General features: G+C 38.0%; 1 protein-coding gene across 1 annotated transcript; it reads left to right on the top strand.

Annotated features, from left to right (window-relative positions):
* The first annotated feature begins 6,213 nt into the window (after nt 1–6,213).
* EIF3M (eukaryotic translation initiation factor 3 subunit M) lies at nt 6,214–23,222 on the top strand. The gene is made up of 11 exons (XM_068945255.1): nt 6,214–6,368; nt 7,963–8,095; nt 9,017–9,155; nt 9,470–9,593; nt 10,163–10,257; nt 15,711–15,794; nt 17,184–17,283; nt 17,757–17,838; nt 21,784–21,927; nt 22,455–22,515; nt 22,933–23,222. The coding sequence occupies exons 1-11, from the start codon at nt 6,327–6,329 to the stop codon at nt 23,051–23,053; spliced, it is 1,125 nt and encodes a 374-aa protein (XP_068801356.1). The 5' UTR covers nt 6,214–6,326; the 3' UTR covers nt 23,054–23,222.
* Nucleotides 23,223–23,250: the final 28 nt, after the last annotated feature.

The raw sequence follows: 23,250 nt of genomic DNA, 5'->3' as shown, positions 1-23,250 counted from the left end.
TGGCATACAATACTGTTGAATACAATGCAAGTACTGTTGAAGGTTAGGACAAGCATATTGATTTTTCCATATGTAACCCAAAATGTCCCTCAAACTCTGAGTTCTAGAAGTGTAACATCTTTATTCACCAATCTCTGTCTATAACAAGCGGATGAGGAGGCTGAGAAATTTGACCTTTGCATATAAAGCAATGATGTATGAGCAAATGGTGAATATCCTAATTTATCTTTCAGTCAGAATTATTTGGCAACCAGTTTCTGAAAATGATCCTTAGGATGCATGCTGTGCTTTTGCATTTATATTTATATGTGCTTTCATTACATACTTAGGTCATACCTGGAACGTATTTCCACTCATGGACTCAGTGAGCATAGATAGAATTTAGTCCTGACAGCAAATACTACAGTCTATTCAATTAATCTGCATACAGTCCCTTTTCCTCTAAAAGGCTGCTATATCTGCAGAGTTCCTACCAAAACACTCATTTGCCAATAGAAAAACAAATATAGTCAAGGCCAGTTTGTTTAGAACTTCAGCCTGAAAATCTCAAATTATTTTAAGTATTTGTCTAGTGTTTTCTATAAACGTAGTTGGCAAACAGACTATTTATTTTTCTTAATTTTGGTTTAAAAATTAGCCAGCACTAAAGGTTTCTATGGTATAGTTTCTGAAGTTCAGAGTTGATAGCTTAAACTTCAGGTTCTACTCAGATATAGGCACTGTGCTTTTGTAAGTCATGCTATTATCCCTGGTTATAATCTTCACTGACTTCAGAAATAATTGCTTTGCTTAAACAAAAAGGAAGTCTGATTCTAATTTGCTATCTAGATCTACATTCTTATATTCTTTTTATAGATTTTTGAACAAGTTATCATTGGAATCTTCCTTCACTCAAACATAAGTGAAAGTTTTATCTTACTTCGGATATCACAAAAATAATTTATGACTAAGGAAACAAAACCTTTTGTCTCACAATATATTTCTTTGCGACAGCTGTGGTATTTCACCGAAAGCACAAAAGCTGTGATGGTCTGGACTGCAATCAACCATTTTTAATAGGAAATTTTTACAGACTTTTAATAAGATCTCCTAACATAATTTATGAGGAGAGGTTTTGAAGTGAAGAGGCATTGTTTGGCAAAGTGTTCTTCCTCTAATCTCAGGAAATTTAAATAATCGAGTGCTCATTTCCTCTAAACTTGGGACTTCTCCTAAAAAATGGTTAAGAAAAACACCTGCTATACTAGCAAAATAAGTGCATCTAGGGTCCAAACAAAATATATTTTTAAAGGCTTTTCAAAGGCAAAATGTTCCATGTCAGAGTTCAATATTATTAATAATAATAAAATACTGAATTTTGCTTCCCAAACTGAGAATATTTAACAAACATTTTAAATGAAGATAGCATGCTGGTCAGGACAATTGCAGGCAATTTTTTAAAACTGATACAGTTAGGGTGGATTTGAAATAAGTGGGGAAAGGTGTATGATTTGCAAACGGTTTATAAGAAAACCAAATAAGCACTCAAAAGTTATGATACTTACTGAAGTTATTCAGGGTCTCTGAGACTACAGAACGTGGCAGGAAGAGTAAGGACAACAGACTTCCCATTGAGATCTCTGATATGTCTTGCGAAAAGATGCTTGAAGGGCATGTTAGCACTTTCCCTTTAGCCCCAGCCAGAACTAGGAAAAATACAGCAACATAAGTAGGAAGCACATTTCTACGCACAAATAAAGCTCATCAAAGCTTCTAAATATGAAACAGATTTGGTTTGGTTGATTGGGATCTTAGACAAAGGCCTGAATGATTTTTTACCTTTTCTAAGTTATTGTCCATAATTCAGACTTAAAGTAATAGCTGTCCTAACTGTGCTCCCCAGTCTAGCGTAATTAGAGCATCTCCTCCAAATGAAAAAAAAGAGAGGAAAATCTTTAAAGGAAGGAGTCCCAGAACAGCTCATACAGAGTCACACTACTGGAGAGTCTTCCAGGTCACTGTGTACCAAAGACCTCAAGAGGGCACTCAGCCCAAAATATACTGCATTAGTGATGAAAGAGTATGTCTGTAATTATGTTATTGACCAGTTTCCACAGAAAGCATTTATTCTTACCCAGTGTTTCAGAAGGCCAACTCAGCTTTCCTCTCCTCATCACTACAGATACAGAACTGCAAAAAAAAAAAAAAAAAAGCTGTAGAAGGAAAAATATGCCGTCACAGAATCTGTGTTTCTCTTCTATATTGAAGATCCTTTTTGTCCACTTTTTTTAATGAAAGAGGATCAGCTTCTAAAGTCCAACCCCAACAACTTTCATTTTCAAAAGCTGCAAAAAAACAAAAAAAAAGGTTACAGTGGGTGTCAGTCACAATCCCTCTTTTCCCTTCAGCAGCCAAGAATTAGCTTGCCACTGAACCTTTCTCTCTGTGCGTGTGTATATGCCCATACACATATACATACACAAAGTAGCTGTTTCGGAAATCAGTGACCTCCTTTGCGATCTCTCTCTGCCCCATCCCTGACATGCAGGTGGAGCAGGGCGGGGGTGCTGTTCCCACCCCACCCTGAAGACCTGCCTACTTCAGCGCCCTGGCTTGCCCTAGGCCCTGCCGCACTGGCAGGTGCCCTGTGCTCCACTGCAAGCCTGGCAGCTCCTGTAGGTATCTCTGGCTCTCTTGGCAGAGCTTGTACTCCATCTGCACAAGGTTTCTGAACTGGCTTCACTAATTGCAGACAGGATATAAACAATTGCCTTGTTTCTACAGGGATGTCATCATTCCAATAAAACTGACACACATTCTTCCACTACATCCTCTTTACATGGTAGTTTCACTGTCCCTTTTATATTCAGAATGGACTTCCTGATGTACAAGTTCAAATCCCAGCTACCATCTATCATCTTAACTCTTTTGGGACAAATAAAGTATCATGCAACATACCATATGTGGCTATTTCAGCAGAGCTCTTTAAAGTCATGTCCTGTCTACCCTGTGTGACCAATGCTTATTTTATTTTTATATATTTAGAATAATACATGGTAAAGCTCCAGGCCTGTGAGATTGGCAGCTTATAACCGGACACGATATCCTGGAACACAAACTGACACTAAACACATACTTGAGGTGCAAACACATAGTGCCTGAATTGTCTTCTAAAGATCTATGGCAAATCAAATGTATGATGTATCTCTATTCCTGCTATCCAGTGTGCTGGATGCCAAGTTGTCTTTTATCCTCATAGGATTGCATTAAGTAGTATTAGGTGAAAGTCATGTGCATTTCAGAAGTGCTAAGCACTCTCTCCTCTGAAAATCAGAACCCATTTCAGATTAGGCACACAAAGGAGATACGCATTTATAAATTTGAAAATTTTGATCAGTGATAGTCATTTTAAAGTATTTGGTATTATAATCAAACTATATATGTGTGTGTATATATATGTATATATACATCTACACATATACACACACATACTATATATAGTGTGTGTGTGTATATATAGTGTGTGTATATATATATAAAATTGTATATTAAAATATACTGTTTGAAAAACAACTTTGGCAAAGGTACCTTATTAGTTACAATGGCGTTACTATTTCAAAAATACACCAAAACTAGACTAAATTAATTAACCAGGATTTGGATGATAAAAACATTAAGAGTGGAACCATTATTCAAAAATAATACAAGCATGTATATGAAAAGTTATGTGAGTCATAAAGTTTAATGAAGGCAGTTTGGGCCTTTACCAGGTTCATTGTGTTGTAGAAATTTAGAAGTAGGCACTACCTCTGCTCTAACAAGCTTAAGTCAAGTTATTATTTGGTGAGGTAAAGGTTTGTAGGGAAAAAAAGGAAAAAAAAAGGGGGAGTGGGTGGGCTGTAGACAGCAGTCTTAGTAACTTAAGGAATAAAAAGCTTTTTTTAAAGCTACTTTTATCTCTGAAATATATGGTGAATACAACGCTAAGGTGATTATTTTATTAATAAAAAGTTGAAACTTATAATGGTTTCATTATCTTCTACATATCTTACGTAAAACCTGCATTAGAAGCATTTCCTAACGTATTTTGTGGGCTGGAACAAAAATAGGTTATGGACAGAATCACATAATGTGGGCTAGTTATCATCCAAATGTGTAAAACTCTCAGCTTTTTTTGCCAACGGATGCAAATGCTGGTCTGCAAGCTCACAATATTCCTCCAGATTTCGGATCGTGACTTTGACTCCTTCAAATAAGTAATCCCAAGGCACAATAAAGTTCATCTAGCATTTTGCAGGAGGGGTTGAACCTGCCCTCCCAGCCAGGGCGTTTGAATCCATCAAGATTCGTTTTACTAGGGAATGAAAAATTCTCATAGGGAACTTCTAGGATGACAAAAGTAGCACCTGCTCTTTTAAAAGCGTAGCAGCTTTCTGGAGTAGCATTCTTCAGTCTATACATCCCTAGAGTTCATCATCAATTGAGAGTTTTTCCTAATTACGTTACAACATATTAGCACAAGAGTTATAAATCTCTCTAAAAATGCAAAGGTGTCATTAATATTCAAAGAGTCTCCAAAGTTTCTAAATACAAATCACCGAGAACATCAAATGGTGATATTAAGGCCCCATTTTATTTGTGTTTCCACATTTATTACTAAAATTTCCTTTGTAAAATGGGGGCTAGATGAGTGGTTCACTGACAGCAAAGCAACAGCTCCTTTTGCTTAACAGTGGTAACACTGGGAAGGCACTCGATGGTATGATGAATAAATCAGTATACCTTTTTTCATACTGCAGATTATATATTTGAACTCTTGAAGCACAAAACACTATCTCCAGTCCCTGTAAACTGTATCTCATTTAGTTATTTTATATCAGGGACAACACTTTGCAAAACACTGTCAGGAAGATGTTTAACACATTCTAATGTAAACAATACAAAACATAGCGCTGTAGTACCAACCTCAAAATTCTCATTAAAAGAGTAATCATCTCAGCTCCCTTTCCCTGGCACTTCAGAATTCCATTACTGGTTGCTAGATTATATTTCTCCAGAGAAATATTTATCTTGAATTACTCAATGATTTCTAGAGTAATAAAAAGCTCTTTAATTACTTTCTAGCCAGTACTATTATGTAGCAACAATAAGCCATCCACAGACCCACCTTTCAAAACCCTCCAGATCTTATTGAATAAGTCTTTACAGACATTTAACCCAATTAGCTATTAATGTGTCTAAGTGTTTTCTAAATGTCTATATCCAGTGAATGCTTATCATAAACAACAGGGAAATGAAAGTTTCCCTGGCGTTTTCCCTCTATTTTCTTTCTGCCCTTTGTTTTAACCTTTGAAATATCAGGACAGTCAAGCCATGTCCCTCTTGTTCTGACAAGAGTGGCTGAATGGGAAATTTATTAATCTTTAACTGAAGAAACATGCAACATATTGGTATCAGCAAGTTATCTCTTACTTTTAATCAGACTATAAGCTAAGGTGATTTTAAGAACAAACTAAGCATCTGATTAGGAAGCCCATGTCCTTTCTCTTACCAGATTTCACTCCCAACATTATTTAAAGTCTTGCAGCAAGAAAAGGGCTAGGCAAGAACTTACACGTTTAACGAAAAAGTAGTAAAGAATCTAGGTTCAGAGAGAAAAAAAATTCTCTTTCTTTCCACATCGTACTAATCTTGGCATTCTGGGCACCTATTGCATACAGGCACAAATGTATGTCTGAATACCTTACTAAAGATGGCCAGCTACTCTTATCTGCCGCAGCGCGGCCAGCACTTGGGCCCTTTACCCGGCCCGCCTCGCCTAGGGGCGCACCGGCAGGCAGGACGGGGCCCGCTGCAGCCTGCCCCGGCCGGGGGAGCCGCTCCGGCAGCCGGACGACACCTGGGGCAGGCGCAGGTTTGGGGCCAGGCGGCTGCAGGCAGGGCACCCGCCCGCCTCAGGCGGCTAGCGCCGACCAGGGGCACCGACTCGACCGTCAGCTCCTCCGCCGGGTCCCGGGCGGCGGCCGCAGCTCGGGGCTGGGCACACAGAGCAGCCCCTCATCTTCGCCCATCGCCTCAGCGCCAACGCTCCCTGCTGCCGCCGCCATCGCCTCAGCGCCAACGGTCGCTGCCGCCACCGCCCAACGGCGCGGGGTGGGGGGAGGGGAGAGGGCGGGCGCGAGCGCCAGTGTGCTCCTCCCCCCGCCCCGCCCCGCCCCGCCCCGCCCCGCCCCGCCCCGCCCCGCCCCACAGACAGGAAGCGGAAGAACGTCAGAGCGGCACCGGAAGCCGGCCGGCCTTTCCGGTGCGGGCGGCGTGCTAGGGCGGCCGCGGGAGCCTGCGGAGCCATGAGCGTCCCGGCCTTTATCGACATCACGGAGGAGGATCAGGTCGGCGGCCCGGGCGCGGCGGGGAGGAGGAGGGCGCGCGGCCCGCGGTGGCAGACCGCCGGGCCGGGCCGGGCCGGGCCGGGGGTGTCGCCCGTTGGCCGGGACGGTGAGCTCTTGCCCGCCCCGCCCTCGGGGGCCTTGGCCCGGCCGGGGGCCACGGCCGCTGCCGGTCTGCGCGGTGGGCGAGGGGCGGCCCCCGGCGCCCGCCGTCCGGCACGGGGAAGCGGCAGCGGCTGCGCCCCGGGCGGTGGGCGGCGGGCGGCTGCGGCCGGGTGCGCTGGCCGGTCCTGCGGCCCTCGGTGGCGGCGCAGCGCTGCCTGCGAGGCTTCGCCGAAGGCGGTTGTGCTCGCGCCGCAGCCCGCGCGGCTCTTTGCAAAAGCGCTGGCAGCACGGGCTAGAGATCTGGGGGTGCGGGTTGAAGAAACTGAACGTGAAAGCAAACGCGTGTTCACAGTTTCGTCATTGAAGATTGCCTGTACCTCGCTAATGTTTTGTCTTCGTTCCTCCTCAACAGGGCCTTTCTGGGAAAAGAAAGCCGGTTCAGATACCGGCTAGAGTATTAGTTAGGTTTCTTGTTTCTCTGGGTTTCTTGATGTTTAAATTAGAGTCAGGGAAATAGTTTTGTCTTGGAGCTATTGCTTTGTTGTCTTTGAATTTTAGTATTTGTTCCTTATGTCTTTTGCATATGTAGTGTGAAAGCTAGCAGAAACACATGTCAGAAACACTGGTCTTCAGTCCAGTTCTTGCTTGCTCTGGTGTCTGGCAAATCCTCTTCAGGTAGCTAGTCTGAAACATCTTCAGGATAGGGATGGATTCTAGAGCATTTAGTTATGTCTTATGGTACTGTGTTGGTCTGACATGGAACTTGATGCAAATTACATCTTTCTTGTATCACCGTAGCATTTAGATCAGAATTTCTTATGCCAAAAGTTGTATGGCTTTACAAATCACGTAAATCAAACTTGATAAGATTGACTCTGAAGAGTTATGGTTCTGCTTCTGAAACCATGGATTGTAAAGTTAGTGTGTAGATCTGTCACTGTGGAAAAGATATCTTCTTACTGTTGGTTTAAATCGTAACAAGATAAAGCAGGTCATAAGATTGGAAACTGACCGTAACTTGTGTGAAGACTGAAAGTTCTGCCTTCTCTAAAGTAGTTATAGCCTTTGTCTCTTCTGTAGAATACACAACTACATGGTTTTATTATTTCAGCTTAAGTTGTCAAAGAGAGTAGAAGTCTTGAAGATAAGAATCCTTAAGAAGGAAACATCTTTGTCACAAAGACTTGTTACAGCTGCAATTCTCTGTCCAGCAGTTGTGACGCATGCACTGTGAAAAAACCCAAGTTATGTGATCTGTTCAGTCACTGGCCAATTAACTGTAGCACGTGGTGCCTCTTAGACTTAGATGATATTTAGGTGGTGTATTAAAATGGGGAAGAGGGAGCATTGTAGGATACAGTGTGGTAGGGGGAAATGGAGCTAATGTGGGTGAGGAGAGCAGGGGAAAGAGGAATAACCGCAGAAAGGAGTCCATAAGAAATTAATTTCTTTGACTTTGCTGTTCACTAGCCTTTTTTTTTTTTTTTTTAAGGCTGCAGAACTTCGAGCTTACCTGAAATCTAAAGGAGCTGAAATCTCTGAAGAGAACTCTGAAGGTGGACTGCATGTTGACTTAGCACAGATTATTGAAGCTTGTGATGTGTGCCTGAAGGAGGATGACAAAGGTTTGCACCTTTAAGTTGTGTCAGTTGTGCTAAACATATCACCACCCATCTATACTTTCAGATAACTAACTGTTCACAGAATTTAGAGGTACTTTTCATGGCTTGTGTGCGTTAAAAAGGCATGTCTCTTTAAGACTGGAAGAATGCATTTCCAGTAGTGCCATGTAAAATATGCCTGTACTCTGCCCTTGTTTTCTCCAGACATCCAGTGACCTTTGAAGAAGTCAGAAATAAAACTGGCTGTGCCCTCCATGAGGGTATAGCAAGTTGTATATAAAACAAGCTTCTTTTCTGGGAAAAAATATATATATATATATATATAATAAAATAAGACTTATGACCAATTAATGGCTGTGGTGCAGCAGATCAGATAGATAGCAATAAAAAATTAAAACTGTAGACCTCTGTAATGAGACGTTTTAGGACCTAAACATTAGTTGATTATATTGTTTGAAAACGTTAGAATTTTGGTGGTCCTAACTCCTTTCGGAGTTAGGACCATACGTCCTTAGAAACTACATTAATCTATTTTAATGATGCTGATGATACTGTGGTAGCCTTAACTGATCTTTCTCTGCCTCCTCTGTTCTGTGTCAGTATAAAGACCCATTTAAAACTTTTACATGTAAAACAAATAGCTCATAAGAATAACATACGTTGTTTGAAAGAATGCGGAGTTTGTCTAAGAATGAGCGTTTATGAATTTTTTTCTTTTACTTATTGTAAGCAAATCAGCATAAAATAATAGAAAACCTTATTGCTGTGTTGCGTGATGCTCAGTCATTATAAATATATGTATAATATATGTTTTGATAATACAAAATAAGCAGTCATAGCAGAAGTGATTCTTTAGTATTAAATAGTTACTGATGATGATTGTTGCTTGCAATTTTAAACAGCTGCATATTTTGTTTTGTGCAGATGTTGAGAGTGTAATGAACAGTGTAGTTTCTTTGCTTCTTATCCTGGAGCCTGACAAACAAGAAGCACTGATTGAAAGCCTGTGTGAGAAATTAGTAAAATTTCGGGAAGGAGAGCGCCCATCTCTTAGACTGCAGCTGTAAGTATTGTCTCTTGCACGCAGCGTACTTTGTCTTACTCTCCTTTTTGCCATAAATAAAATAGAAGTATCTGTAGTTTCTTTGCTCAGGTGTTATGAACTTAAAGTTAAAATGCAGAGAGTTTTCAGTTTTTCTGGAGAAAACTGTTGTAAAACTGGGAGCTGTTACAATTCATCATGAACTCAAGACGGCACTAATGAAAGTGGTTTGTGTGTACTAGCATGTTTCTTAATGGAAACACTTATTTGTATGCACTCCAGTATGAAGTTTTGCTAAACCTCCTTAACTTAATTGTTCATTGTTTGTGGCTTAGACTGAGCAATCTCTTCCATGGTATGGATAAGAATACTCCTGTGAGATACACAGTGTACTGCAGCCTTCTTAAAGTGGCCTCATCATGTGGTGCCATCCAGTACATTCCAACTGAACTTGATCAGGTAAATAATGTATATAGCCTTCAGGTTAAGGCCTTGGTATTAACCATGTTGCATCTCACTGAATATTAGTCAGAGTTTATACAAACTGTCTATCCTTGTTTTAAATTGCCATGGCCTAGTGAACTTAAAACAAAACAAAAATCCTCAGAATACAAAACTTCCTGTCTTGTAAAGGTCTTTCTACAGAATCTAAATGAAACTACCGTTTATTTTCTGTCTCTAATGATGAGCATGGTTAGATGTATCTATTTGATTCATGTGATAGTAGTAAAAGTGAGAAGCTTTGATCAGGAATTGGTGCACCAAGTTTTTGCCTCTTGCTCTGGGATCAGAGTTGTAGGACCAGCTGCCTTTATTTAGGAAGAGCATGGAGAGCACTGAGTTTTTTGGCTTCTCATGGGAAAACTTCCCCCTTCTGCATGGGAAGCCTAGTAGTCAGAAGACCCCCAAGGAATAATTTCTGCGAAAGATCTTTTGAATCCTTTTCTACCTGAGAGAAAATGAGAAGTATTTTCAGTTTTATTCTAGCTTTTTTCTCAGTGCTGCTTTTTCACTTATGTTCCACACAGGTCCGAAAATGGATTTCTGATTGGAATCTCAGCACAGAGAAAAAGCATACTCTTCTGAGATTGCTGTATGATGTCCTAGTGGACTGCAAAAAGAGGTATACAAAGACAAATAACATAAGATACCTTTATTTTAAACAGATATATTCTAAGTGATTTCAAGGGGAAATATTTATCACAGCCCTTTCTAAATTAATTTGTAGTGTTAATTCAATCTAAATGTACCTGGATTTTTTTCTGAAGTTTAACCACTATCTCCAAGAATATTAAAGTTAACAGTTAATTTTTGAGAGCCTGTGCCTTATAACTAATAAAGCTATGCCTTTCTGTAAATATTAATCTTCAAGCATTGTAGCATTATGCCAAGTTTATTATTTAATTGCGCTTTTGACATTTTAGTGCATGGTAGTGCTATCTCTTATTTAATGATGTTGGGAGGCTTATCAATCACAGTTAATAGAATCAGTCTTTTTATATAAACATTACCTCTAAGACATAGCTTTCCACTAATCATGGAAATTAATGTCTACAGAGTACCTGCTTAGCCATTTTAAAATATTATCCTAGATCAGAAGAGGTATTTTTGATCTAACAGACTTGGCAGGCCAGAGTCTTCTGGCATGTAAAGTACTCCTGTATGTAATGTGCTTGTAAATTAATGTAAATCTTAACTGAGAGCTGTCATCAATTTATCTTAAGTATGTGATGGTGATACATTATATTGATTGCACTGGCCAGGGCTGTTGAGATGGGCTGGGTTTCAGCAGTTTGGTTCCACAGCAGTTTCAGTCCACCTCAGTTGTTACTGCTCTAATTTGCTCTGCAAATGTGTATCTGTTGCTCCCCTTCCCTTCACTCTTTTTTCTGAGTTAGTTTTCTAAGTGAAGCAGCGTCAGCCACTGAGATGGCAAGGAGAGGGCCTCTGCACTGCTGACTTAACACTGGTAGCAGAACTGCACTCATGTATTCTACACTGCATAACCTTGCATTGCTGCAGAAGGAAGCAATTCTATCCTGTATCCTCCCTCCCCTCCCCTCCAGCTGCTGGTTCCTGTCCCTGTGTTTTTGCTGGTACAGGCATTTGTGTAACTTCATGGTGACCTTGAGGTGGGTGAGCTTACCAAAAAAAAATGGAGGGGGTCAGGGGGCAAGTGTGGAGATATCATAGTAGGAGGAGAGTTTCTTCTGGCAGGAGAGTTAGCTTATTCTGGCCCCGTGAAACTATACCCTGGAAATGCTGTGTCAGCTAAGCAGGATCATTTTTAACTCATCTCAATTTAGGGATGGTGAATCCTGATGGAGTAATAAAGAACAGTTACACTGTGAGTTAAAACATTACTGGAAATTATTTCTGTTATTAACATTAAAATGGTTTTGCATTGATAGTACTTTTTGACCACCCAAAAGCTCTTACAGTCATTTCGGGAATGTTAATCAAATATCTTGTACACAACACAGTGCTTGCTTTGTTTCAGAAATATTACGCTCATACACTCTAATGCTCCTACTCTTTAAACCCTTTTCATCCTGGTGATTTCTTGAGAGCGTTTAGTTAGCTTAATTGTCACACTTAATAGCTACTGTTTCTTTAGCTAGTCTTGTTATTGGATCTATGGATTAAGTTTCCGATTTTTGTTATTGGTGCGATACTGGATGCTTTGCTTTGCTACTAAGGTCGCTTAGAAGTTAGCCTCCGGAGTTCAAAAAAATACAGCTTTTTAGTTACGAGTAATAGGTGAAGATTTTACGTTAGGCATTAAAAACTTTCACAAACTCTGTAAACGTTACTCATACACTCAGTGTCCTTACCATCTGTTGCAGCAAGCTTTGCAGTGAAGGGAGCAATTTCTCAGAGCGCTAACACTTCTGTACTGGAAAGAAAACGAGGGATGACCCTAGCACCTTTGGCCTGGTTCACTCCCCTGGATCAGTGGGCACTGTTTGCAATAGTATGGGAAACTCACAGCAGCATTCCAGCTTACAACTCAGGAATTTTGCTAGATCTAACAATATGGGAAGATAAGTGGGAAATGAAAACTAAGTAATAAAAATCATACCTCAGTTACCATGTTGATTTATAATGAAAGAAGAATAATATATTGTTTAAAGGAATTGTGTTTTTGCTCTTTTAACTTCACTCCATGTGACAGAAGAGATTGTTTGGGAAAGTCTATTATTTCTGGAAAGCAGATAACTTGACAGTGAACAGGTTGGTAGCTCATGATCTCATAGATACTACGTATTGTTCTCCTTTTCCTACATTGATAAGTAAAAGCTTGTTTTATCAACTCTTCTCCAGTCACTTTCTGGTTGAGGCTTCCTCTTCCTGATGATTAAAATAATGTTGTTCTCTTTGAAGAAAGAACGTTATCTTTCCCATGGTCAGCTGAAGAAAATTTGGTGGTTGTGGCTGGGAAACAGATGGCCGCTGGTGGCTTTTTTCTGAGAAATGTGTTTGGTAGCTGAACTTTGCAGGAGATTAGTTACTTTCTCTGTTGCTTGTGCTCCTTAACATAAATGTTTTGTGCCTTGGCTGCTTTAATATTCAGCATTATTTCTAGCTATGTTGGTATGAAACTGCAAGGTAACACAACCTGTTTTCTTTTCCAGTTATAGGTGAAGTTCTACAGGTATGCATGGCTTGTATGCTACCAGAGTTGTGTTCTGCTGTGAGGCCCTGGATGTCATGCCAGGCTCCAGCCTCTGATCCAGCTTACATCTATGTCTCTGCCATTGACTTGGCAGGATTCAGAGTGGGATTAGTCCTGCCGAGTTTGCATTCAAACAAATCTGGCAAGTCTGGTATTAATGTCTGTAGCAAAAAGCTCAGCACATCAGACGCTTGCAAAATAATTGGTTTCATTTAATTTTAATTTCATTTAATATCATTAACGTAGAGGGACTTGATTCTAGCATCTTACTAAGGCTCTGAATACTCTCTATTTTTTTTCTTCCCATTCTCTACCTACCATCAACCCTTCCATTCTCACTGACTTCTTATCAAGTTACACATCTAGATTGGCAAGTGCAGCCAAAAGTATTTATGCAAGCCATCTTACTAGAAAAATGTTACAACATAGGTGAGATACATATTTAGCAATGAGCTTTGGTAACATGTTGGCATTTTTTACTGTTTTAAGCACCCTAATTTATTATGGTAGTCTGACACTGAATAGAATGAATAAGATGAAAATGCCTGTCATCTGCTGAGGCTCACAAGAATTGGGCACAAAAAGTTTAGGAGTAATTCTTTTGTAGCATTCTGAAGTTTCCTAGAAATACAAATGAACATTTCCACACTTTCTCTTGCCCTTCAAAAAAGATGGATGGAGAATTGCAAATATTATTTAAAATGAGTGAAATGCAAGGTTTTTAGTTCTCCCTTCTAAGGGGAGAGGAGGAGAGAAGAAAAGTTCCAGAAATCTATAACAATTCTGAAACATGCAAGAAAAACTACTGAAAGTTTATATTGTATACAGACACTTTCTTTCTGAGGTTGAATAGCACACCAGCTGAGTCTGAGTGTTTAAGGCCTGTATTAAACTAATTCTTTGTCTTCACTAGAACATCTAGTGTTGATAAGATTTCACCAGTGCAAAAAGCTTTATCATAGACTGATATACATGCAGATAGTTCTTGCACGTATAAAAGCCGTCTACATTTGTTATATTTCAGTATTACTGGTGTGTAGAAGAACTGGTAGCTCTGTATCATTTGGCATGACCAAACAAGCTGACCTCTTTGGTGTTAGAATCTTAAAACAACATTTTCTTTTCTGCAAGTGTACATCACTGAACACAATTCTGGGACAATGGTTGCGGCCTACAGAAAATTCCCCTGCATATACAGGCCTTGTGCACAAACTCTTTTTCTACTCAATGTACATCCAGTTTATATATGATATTGCTTGCTTCCCGTGATGTCCTAGCGTTTGTCCTGCGCATCTGTGACTTCTGGTAAATGCTGTAGGAGCATAAAGCTGTGCCTTATAGAGAACATTTAAAGTAGTAGTATTACGATATTTTAAATAATTACCCATATGAAGATGATGCTTATGTACTATAAAAACCATTCTGACCTGTGCTGCTATGGGTTAAACCCATACAAAGCATAGTACCTACTGAGAATGTTGTGTGGGCTAATTCCTTCCTGGTGCAATTTATGCCTTTAATTTTAGTTAGCTAATTTGCCACTTTATTCTTATATATTTCTTCCATTTAAGGAAAAGTTTTCGTGTCTACTAGATCACATGGGGAAATTTGCTTGTCTAGAATTGAGTTACTTTGAAGGAGAAGTTTAGCCCTTTATATAACTTGCAGTATTCTGGAGAGTAGTATCCAACCTTCGTGCCTACATCTTTTTGTACAGGGAACCCCGAGTATATGTGCTGAAAAGTAGGAAAGTAGGTGCTCTTCTGTGCATGTGCATGGGAAATTTTCTGCAAAGCACGTTCATGCTGTCATGATTCACTTTTGGTCCTGCGTACACCCCCATGTGCACACATTGTCCAAAGCAAGTGTTCAGATAGTATCAGCAAGGACTTTGTTTGGTAGACTTCAGAAAGATGATACAAGATCAATGAAACTGAGAGGCTAGGAGTGTTCTCCAGACCTCAGTGAGTTGTTCAGGAAAATTGAGCTGTTAAAGAAAAATCTATTGTCTGTGTGGAAGAACTGTCAAAGCCTTGTATTTTAATAGTTAACAAGAATTCCATGAGAAATGGGAAATGGATTTTTGTGTGTATCCATGCACCGTATTTAATGCACTTTTTTGCGGAAAATTTTGTAAAAATCAACAGTTGCTGGCCTAACTAGTTTCACTAGTAGTGAGAACTATGTAAAAATAAAATCGGTTAAAATGTCTCGGTAGCTCTCTCAGACCTGCTTTGCAGTGACATTGATGAGCTGTTGCTAAAAAATCATCTGGGTAGACAAGGCTGTAGATTTACTCAGTTTGGCCAGAATGAATTCTTTTTCTAAGAGCTATCTTGACAAACCAATGTTGAGGGCTGCTTGCTTTACAGCAGCCTAAGCCAATCTAATTCCTGGCTGCATAACTTCATCAGAAAAATGAGCAGCTTGCATTCTGAATACTTACGAGAGAATCTGCGAAGGAAGAAAAGGCTGCTTTTATACAGTCACTTTTCTTACCATAAATATTCTTTTAAGATATGCCATTTTGCATTTGAAATAAACTTTGCAGCACTACTTATTCTGCAATGATTAAATCCAGATGTGCATAAGAGGAGCGTTCTGGTGAACCATATAAAGCTGTTCTTAGCTCAGAAAGCTTTTTCCATAACCAGCAGGTAATTTATCAATTTAAGAGAATGAAATGAAGGGTGAAGGTAAACATTTTGTAAAACCAGAATTGAAAGAATACATCTATCTAATTTGTTCTCTCCACTAGAATTGAAATGGATCATCTACAACTTTTCAGCTATAACTTAATTTGACCTATGACATCGTAATGGAATTATTTAAATATTTGAGTGTCTTGTCTGAACTATTTTTTTCAATAATCCTGAGGTAACTTTATTTTTCCTATATAGCGACACTGCAGCAAAAGTAATGGTGGAACTATTGGGAAGTTACACAGAGGACAATGCTTCCCAGGCTAGAGTTGATGCTCACAGGTAATGCTGACTTCTTGGGTTTCTTTTAAAGTAGCTTTTACTAAGTTGTTAAATTATGTAGATTGCCTTAGCGTTAAGAATACTGAATGGCCTGTCAGGCCAAGGGCCCTGTGCTATGATTCTTTTCCTGTAGCATGACTAGCTTGAGCAAGAGTTTTATCTGTGTGATCCACAGAGGTTTGGTTGTTTTTAGGCAGTCAGGTTTATTGCACTGTGCAAGTGCATAGGCATATTTCTGCTTATTGCTGAGAGAGAGCAGCCTTGGGTAAGAGTATTGTTTACATCAACTATGTAATCAAAAATTGCATTAGCATCCTTTGTTTCAGATTTTAATTGATTTTTGTTGTTGTTGTTGATTCTCAAACTTTAAGTGTTCTTTTCAAATAGCGCTTTCTAGTGTAATTATACTGAGTGAGTAATAAGAGATATGAACTTCCAAGAAATGAAATCTCCTGGTGGATAAGCTAGTAAAACTGATTCTTAACACGGTATTTTTCCCATTGACTAAGATGAGTAAAAGCTGTATTTTCATGTTTTGTCTACCCATGATTCTGGGGTATTAGATTTTAACAAATCATCTAGTTCTGCTGGGTGTGTACGAAGAAGTTTCTCAGGGACTTGTTTATACTGGAGCATGCAGGAAAATGGGGATGACTCATTTTGAAAATTAAAGTGTCTGTGCATAAATGAAAATCTCCATGACCACAGTAATCTGGGGCTTTTTTACGTCTGAAAGAAAATGTTTACGTAGGGTAGGGTTTGCTACCCTAGATACATTGCTGCATCTATGCAGACTGTAGCTTTTTCTGGGTGTATGTTTGTGGTAGGGTTGCAGTGTAGGCCGTGAGCGCTAGTTTAGCGCTCACAATCTTCTAATGTGCTGTTGAACAAAAGCTTTCATCTAGAGTTCTAGGAACACTTTAGCACTGTTTATAGTCTGGAGCTGTAACTGATAAATTATAGGTCTTGCAGTGTTTGGTACCGGGATTTTCTGTTTTGTGTCACATATTCAAGTACAATTAATCTTCCTAAACGACCTAATTCTATGAAACTTTAGGAGGACAGTAAAAATACCTCTAGGAATGAAGGCTGGGCTGGAAATAAATGCATAGATGGAAACAACAGATTGGGACCCATGATCTGTAGTCTTACTACCTGGAAAATTTCTTTTGTGATACTGGAGTAATTACTTGCAGCTTTCTTGTTCCTTGGGTTTTTTATTCCATCTATAAAACAAAGTTTAAAACTTAGTGTGTGACATGCCATACGTTTAAGAACAGTTGAAAAGCCTTGGATATTTCCTAGAAAGCAAAGAACAACAAATTGAGTTGCATTTACTCAAAAAAATGTGTGTTCCTGTAAAAATTAGTATTTTCCTTTTCTAATTAGATGTATTGTACGAGCATTGAAGGATCCAAATACTTTTCTCTTTGACCATCTTCTTGCCTTAAAACCAGTCAAATTTTTGGAAGGAGAACTTATTCATGATGTAAGTAAATGATTTGGCAGAATGTTTTTTGAGAGCTGTAGTGTGTGTGGTGGGTTTATTTTTTGTTAGTGACTTTTGAAAATCATTAGAATAGTGACCTATGTAGGTAATATTGAGCTGCAATGTACTAATTTTTTTATGCTTTTAGAATGAAAAAAAACGAAGCATTAAATGTAAAATGTAATGTGACTAGATAATAGCATGTTCCCCTTCAGAAATTTTAGAGAATCTGAGTGGGAAGTCATGCCCTTCCATGCATTTAGACAAAACTGCCTTTCAGGTCAGAGAAAAGGAAGGAAGCTCAATACAGACTGTCCTGAGCTATTGACAGAAGACAGAATTTTAACTGTTAATGGTTTGTTTTATTTATCTGTTCCATACTAAGAGTGGCATTATGTATTTGTCAAGCCTGCAGGAAGGAAATGTGGAAAATGTTTAAACTGTTCTTACATTTGGAATTTTTCCTCTTCTAGCTTTTGACAATTTTTGTAAGCGCTAAACTAGCATCCTATGTCAAGTTTTATCAGAACAATAAAGACTTCATTGACTCCCTTGGTAAGTTTTTAAATGATTACATTTCTGACTGTTTACATGGCTTAAGATATGTAATCCCAGAAGTGCTTCAGTTTGAACCCAAATTTTGAACCCAAAGAGTTTGAATAGGATTTTTTTGACTATAGATTAAAGTTTGTAGACTCTGAACTCTAATGATGGTTTGTTCTGCCATGACAAGGTATTTTAGAGGGTTGGAAGATGATTTTTCTCCCATTCTTTTTTTGACTTATACCTTTTTGGTGGCGGGGGGAGTGTAACACATTGTTACGCTAGGCCAGATCCGAGATCACAACTTAATATTGAGACGGCAGCTTGTATTAAGCTTTTTTTTCCTTGTTTTAAATGACCAATAACTCTGTAACAGTAAATACTTCTCCTAAACAGGTAGTCTCCTGCCACATTGTTTTCTAATGCATTTACTGTGCTTTAACTTTGTATATGAAAAGGCAGGAGTTAGCTCCTATTCACCCGTATTTGACTATTTTTCACCTGTATTTGACAGGTTTTTCATAGCCATAGTTATGTATAGCTGATGTACAGTCCTGATGTAAAGCGTAGCTTCCAATTGCAAACGAGCCCTAAATGTAGACGTGTATCATTTTAAGTGAGAGTGATTTAGGGATAGGTTCATGATGTAGTGATTTAGGGATAGGCTCATGATGTCTGTGGAATTTAGTCTGTCAGTTGTCTTAAGTAATAAATGGAAAATAACTTAGTTGTCTTATTTTTAATCTTTTTTTCCCTAGTTTAGGTAAAAGATATGATGAAAATTAATTCAGTTATTCAGGAACAAGAATGCTTTGCCTATGGAATTTTAAGGAAGAGCCAGTGCAGTGTATGTCTAAGTGTCCACAATTTTTTCTTTTTTGCATCCCAAACTCAGCAGCTGTCTTCCAGTATGGTGTGACTGGCTTTTGTTAAATGCAGCTGAATCTTGTCAGTTGCATGCGACAGAACTGGAGGGTATTGCCCATGCCCGCTGTCTATTCACAGAATAATGTTTCCAGCTTGATATTTTAACGAGCACTAATTTAATCATAATGCACAGAAAAGGAGATCCATGTATTGCTTAAATGCTTGAAATGTACTAAATAGTTCTTTCAATATGGGTGTAAAGCAGTAAGACGAGATGTACATTTTGTGTGTGTGTGTGTGTGTGTGAGACCGTGAACGGGTGTGTGCTGATGCGTTAGACCTAGCAAGCCACATTCTATCCCAGTTAATTTGTTTCATCACATGAAGCAATGTGATGGAATGTTAATGTCAGCACCCTCTTTATTTACACACTGTGGAAAAAAGGAGTAGTAATTAACACTTTGACACTCCCCCGTTGATGTGTAATTGACTGTTTCAAAGGAGCACTGGTTCATAAGCTATTGCATGCATTAAAATTACGTTTTTTATATTGCAGCTTTTTAGGACAAGGGTCAGTGACAATGCAGAAATTGCTCAATGATGCAGATTTTTTTTATTACTGCATTAAGGCTTTGACATATTGGTAAAGAATAAATGTTTCCATAAAAATCAGATTTTTTTTAATAACTTTGATTTTGAAATGACACTTGAACACTAGCTGAGTGTATTTGAGGAAAGTGATAGTTTTAATAAAACAAAACAGAGTTTAGTGCAACCTTTTAACACATGCACCATTTTGTTTAATGAAGTGTGGTATAATTCTGAGAATATTACCCTCAAAGCTGGCACTTTGGGTATTAAAATGGTGGAAATTTCAGTGTGACTTTTTGTGGATAAAATTAACCACAAGTTTTCAGTAGTTTGTAAGTGTGTATAGAGGGTAAACGTAGTTTTTGTCTTACTTATGTCTACAGAAGTAGTATTCAAATATGCTTTTCTTAGGAGAGTGTCTCATATTCTAATTGTTTTTATGCGTTGAAGTAGCTTATCTGTTAGTTGCCAATAGAAGTACTGGTTGAAAATGCAGTTATGCTTATGTTTGAATAAATTTATGGAAGATTAATTATGTAAATACATAGTATTCATTGTATATCCTGACTTGCAATGAAGTCAGGATTATTATTGCTTTGTCTTCCCGTATCTGTATTTAATGTAGTTAATATATAGTGTATGTATTTTCATTATATCCAGTATATGCTTAAGCTTAGTAAAACCCTTAAGTATCTGTGTAACAGTGTTTTAAATGACAATCTTATTTCTAGTTATCTAATTTCTCACCTGTTTTCTGGGGTACTTAGAAAATTCTGAATGTCTTTGTGCAATGGCCGAGGTAGAGATACTGAGGCAGTTCAAACTGGAATGCTAGCAACTTGAGTCCATTGTTTCAGCTACACCTTTTAAAAAGAATGGCAGTTTGGTTTAGAAAACAAATACAATTATCTGAGGCATTCAGAAAATATTCAAAAATACTATGCTGTATTTTCTAAAATGAATAGTTTAACCACGTACTAAAGATTTTTTTGAATAACAATTTCTTGGAAAGTATCAAGCTTTAAGATAATGGATATTAATAATGGAATTTCAAAGACAGTACAGTATCAGCTTTAATTCTAACCTTTTCTGGATCATGACAAATTAAAAATCATTCTATAAAAGCTGTGCAGTGAAGGCTCCTACAGGTGGCATCAGTTTGTTACAATTTGTTGTTTTATTAATGCTGACAACTTAGGCCAGCAGTAGCATTATCAGTGTCAACTGAATCGCCCTAACATGTCCACATTTAATCTGGTATTATCAGTAGTCTTTTTCAGAAAGTTAATCAGCATCTCATTTGCATTTGTTAATTAGGGTTAATGTGTGCTAATTGATTTTTTTTTTTTTTGGATGCTTGTAGATTTCCATTAAGCCCAGTTAGGTATAGTTGCTGGTGCTCCTCATTCATTTGAGTTATGATGATCACATTTTTGTTGAATCAGTGCCAAATAGAGAGCCTGCATCATAATTATGGCTAATTAACACAACATGATGTCTTGCACTAATGTGCTTTCCTATTAGTGTATGGATGTTATAAATTCCAAACTTAAATATTTACTGAAGCAATGTGAATGTTCATAATGTCATTCCAAAACAAAATGATTGGCATTCATTTTAATGAGGTTTCCTGTGAATCTTTGTACCTCACATAAATTGATTAAGAAATGCCTTTGCTCTTCCCAGTGTCTGTCTCTTGTTCCCCCAGGCTCCTTTTTTTAAGGAAAAGGGTATGTGGTTTAGATGCACAAGCCCTTGGTTCAGTTCCCTGTGTTGTCAATCATACCATCACATAAAAGATCTAACACAAACTTTAATCTCTCTTCTTGTGTTCTGGAAGAGCACTTTCTGCCACACTGGATGCTCTAAGCATACATGTGACACACAATGCTTTTTTTGCTGTGGTGCAGTTATTCAGCGTCAAAACAGATATGCTTAGGGGAAGAAAATCTTATGTTGCTGAACCATTATTGAGAAATGTTTATTTTCAAGCAACCACACAAAAATGAGTGGTGAGGTAGTAGAAAGGCTTTGACATCACCAGTCATTTATTTTCCAATTTTTGTTGCATTGCTATTCTTCCTGATGTATGTAACTGGAAAAAAATTACTTGCCCCCTTACCAGGAATTACAGCTATAAGTGATTGGAAACACCTAAACTCTGTTAAGGTGATGTTTTTACTGGTTCAGCAAAATCTCTGGTCTTCTGTTTTTTGTTTATCGGGTTTTTTGTTAAGATACTTTTAAACTTTTATTGATAACAAATGTGTCTTGAAGAATTCATGACTAGACTAAACCTTTTGGCAAAACACAAGGAAGAGGCAGGAATAAGAATGGTTTACCTCAAAAAAAAAAAAAAAGTTGATAAAGCCAGATGGACTATTTTCTCAGAGTGAAACTTTAAATTAGTTGAAAGGATATATAGTAAAAAATACAGAAAACAGTTTAGACTTATTAAATTATATTTCATATCCATAAACTATCAACACTTTCACACAGGCTTGTTGCATGAACAGAATATGGCAAAAATGAGGCTACTTACTTTCATGGGAATGGCTGTAGAAAATAAAGAAATATCATTTGACACAATGCAACAGGAACTTCAGATTGGAGCTGATGATGTAGAAGCATTTGTTATTGATGGTAAGAGCTGTAGTAACACACTTCACACAATGCTAATAAACTATACCTTTTAGTCTTGTAAGCTTGTGTTAAATATTAAAAAATTTGTTCTTAAGATATAGCTGTAAAAATTCATATTTAGACATGTTCAATTGTTGACTTTTAAACTGTTTTCAGTGACAGGAAGTATATTTCAAACAATTCTCTTCAGAACTAATAAGTTGTCTGCAGGTTTAATTTGTCATCTGTTTTTGCTTGCTGTCATTAAAAGAGGATGTGTTTGTAGGGGAGAGGAGCTCAAAAAAAAAACATGCAGGATATTACTTTAGATTGGCACCAAACAATAGGATTCATGCATGACCTTTGTCTTGTTGCATCATTTTGCTTTTCTGCCTACTAGACTGTTAAAACCAACAGCAAAACCAACACTAAGGGAACAATTGGTTTTTTTATATTTGTATTGATTGACGTTTAAAGAGGTTCTTGTACTATTTAATACCTTCTCCCATCTTGGAAATATTGCTCAAAACGGTATTGCTTTTTTGCAGCTGTAAAGACAAAGATGGTATACTGCAAAATAGATCAGACACAGAGAAAAGTAGTTGTCAGGTAAGAAAATTCTTCATAGCATTTTGCAGAACTTAGTATGTTCCAATTATTTCACTTAAGTTTGCAGAACATCTTAACTAGAAGCAAGGTATTGTTCCTTTCAGTTGCCTGTAGTTAAATAGTTGCTATTTATCATAATTTTATTAAAGCTCAGACTGAATGTGATTAGCTTATTTAATGAAAGAGTCCTATTTTCCAGCACATTTCATTTAATGACCAAATAGTGACAAGAATACTAATGACTGCTGTTGCTTTAAATATTTAGGAAGGCTACAGAATTCTGTAACTAGTAAAATGCAGACCTTTATATGGAGAAAATCCCCCTATTATGTGCAATAGTACAATAACACTTGAAAAGAATTAATAGGTAAGCATTACACTTGGTAATCCTCTTCCAATTTTGTTTTACTTCTCTAGTCACAGCACACATCGGACTTTTGGAAAGCAGCAATGGCAACAATTGTATGACACTCTAAACACCTGGAAACAAAATCTGAATCAAGTGAAAAACAGTCTCCTCAGTCTCTCAGACACCTAAACAAAAAAAAAAAAAAGAAAAATCCACCTAGAAATGTCTCACTCTACATTAAATTTATTCGAAACTTGGACAATTTGTGAATGTTTCCAAAATGTATGCAATTGGTTTAAGAAAATTAAATATTCTAACTTGCAACACAAAAAAGCAATAAAACTAACATGGGAAAATCTCTTCTCTTAATTTCCTTATACAATTAG

The sequence above is a fragment of the Struthio camelus genome, chromosome 5, assembly GCF_040807025.1.
Source record: "Struthio camelus isolate bStrCam1 chromosome 5, bStrCam1.hap1, whole genome shotgun sequence".
NCBI classification, from domain to species: Eukaryota; Metazoa; Chordata; class Aves; order Struthioniformes; family Struthionidae; genus Struthio; species Struthio camelus.
The sequence above is the reverse complement of the archived record's forward strand: the minus strand, read 5'-3'. Positions and strand labels throughout refer to the sequence as shown.

Bases quoted from the DNA above. Each gene is read 5' to 3' on its own strand.
- EIF3M (XM_068945255.1), top strand. From the start codon at position 6,327: ATGAGCGTCCCGGCCTTTATCGACATCACGGAGGAGGATCAG. The intron at 6,369-7,962 runs GTCGGCGGCCCG...TTTTTTTTTAAG, and splicing joins ACATCACGGAGGAGGATCAG to GCTGCAGAACTTCGAGCTTA. The intron at 9,594-10,162 runs GTAAATAATGTA...TGTTCCACACAG, and splicing joins TTCCAACTGAACTTGATCAG to GTCCGAAAATGGATTTCTGA.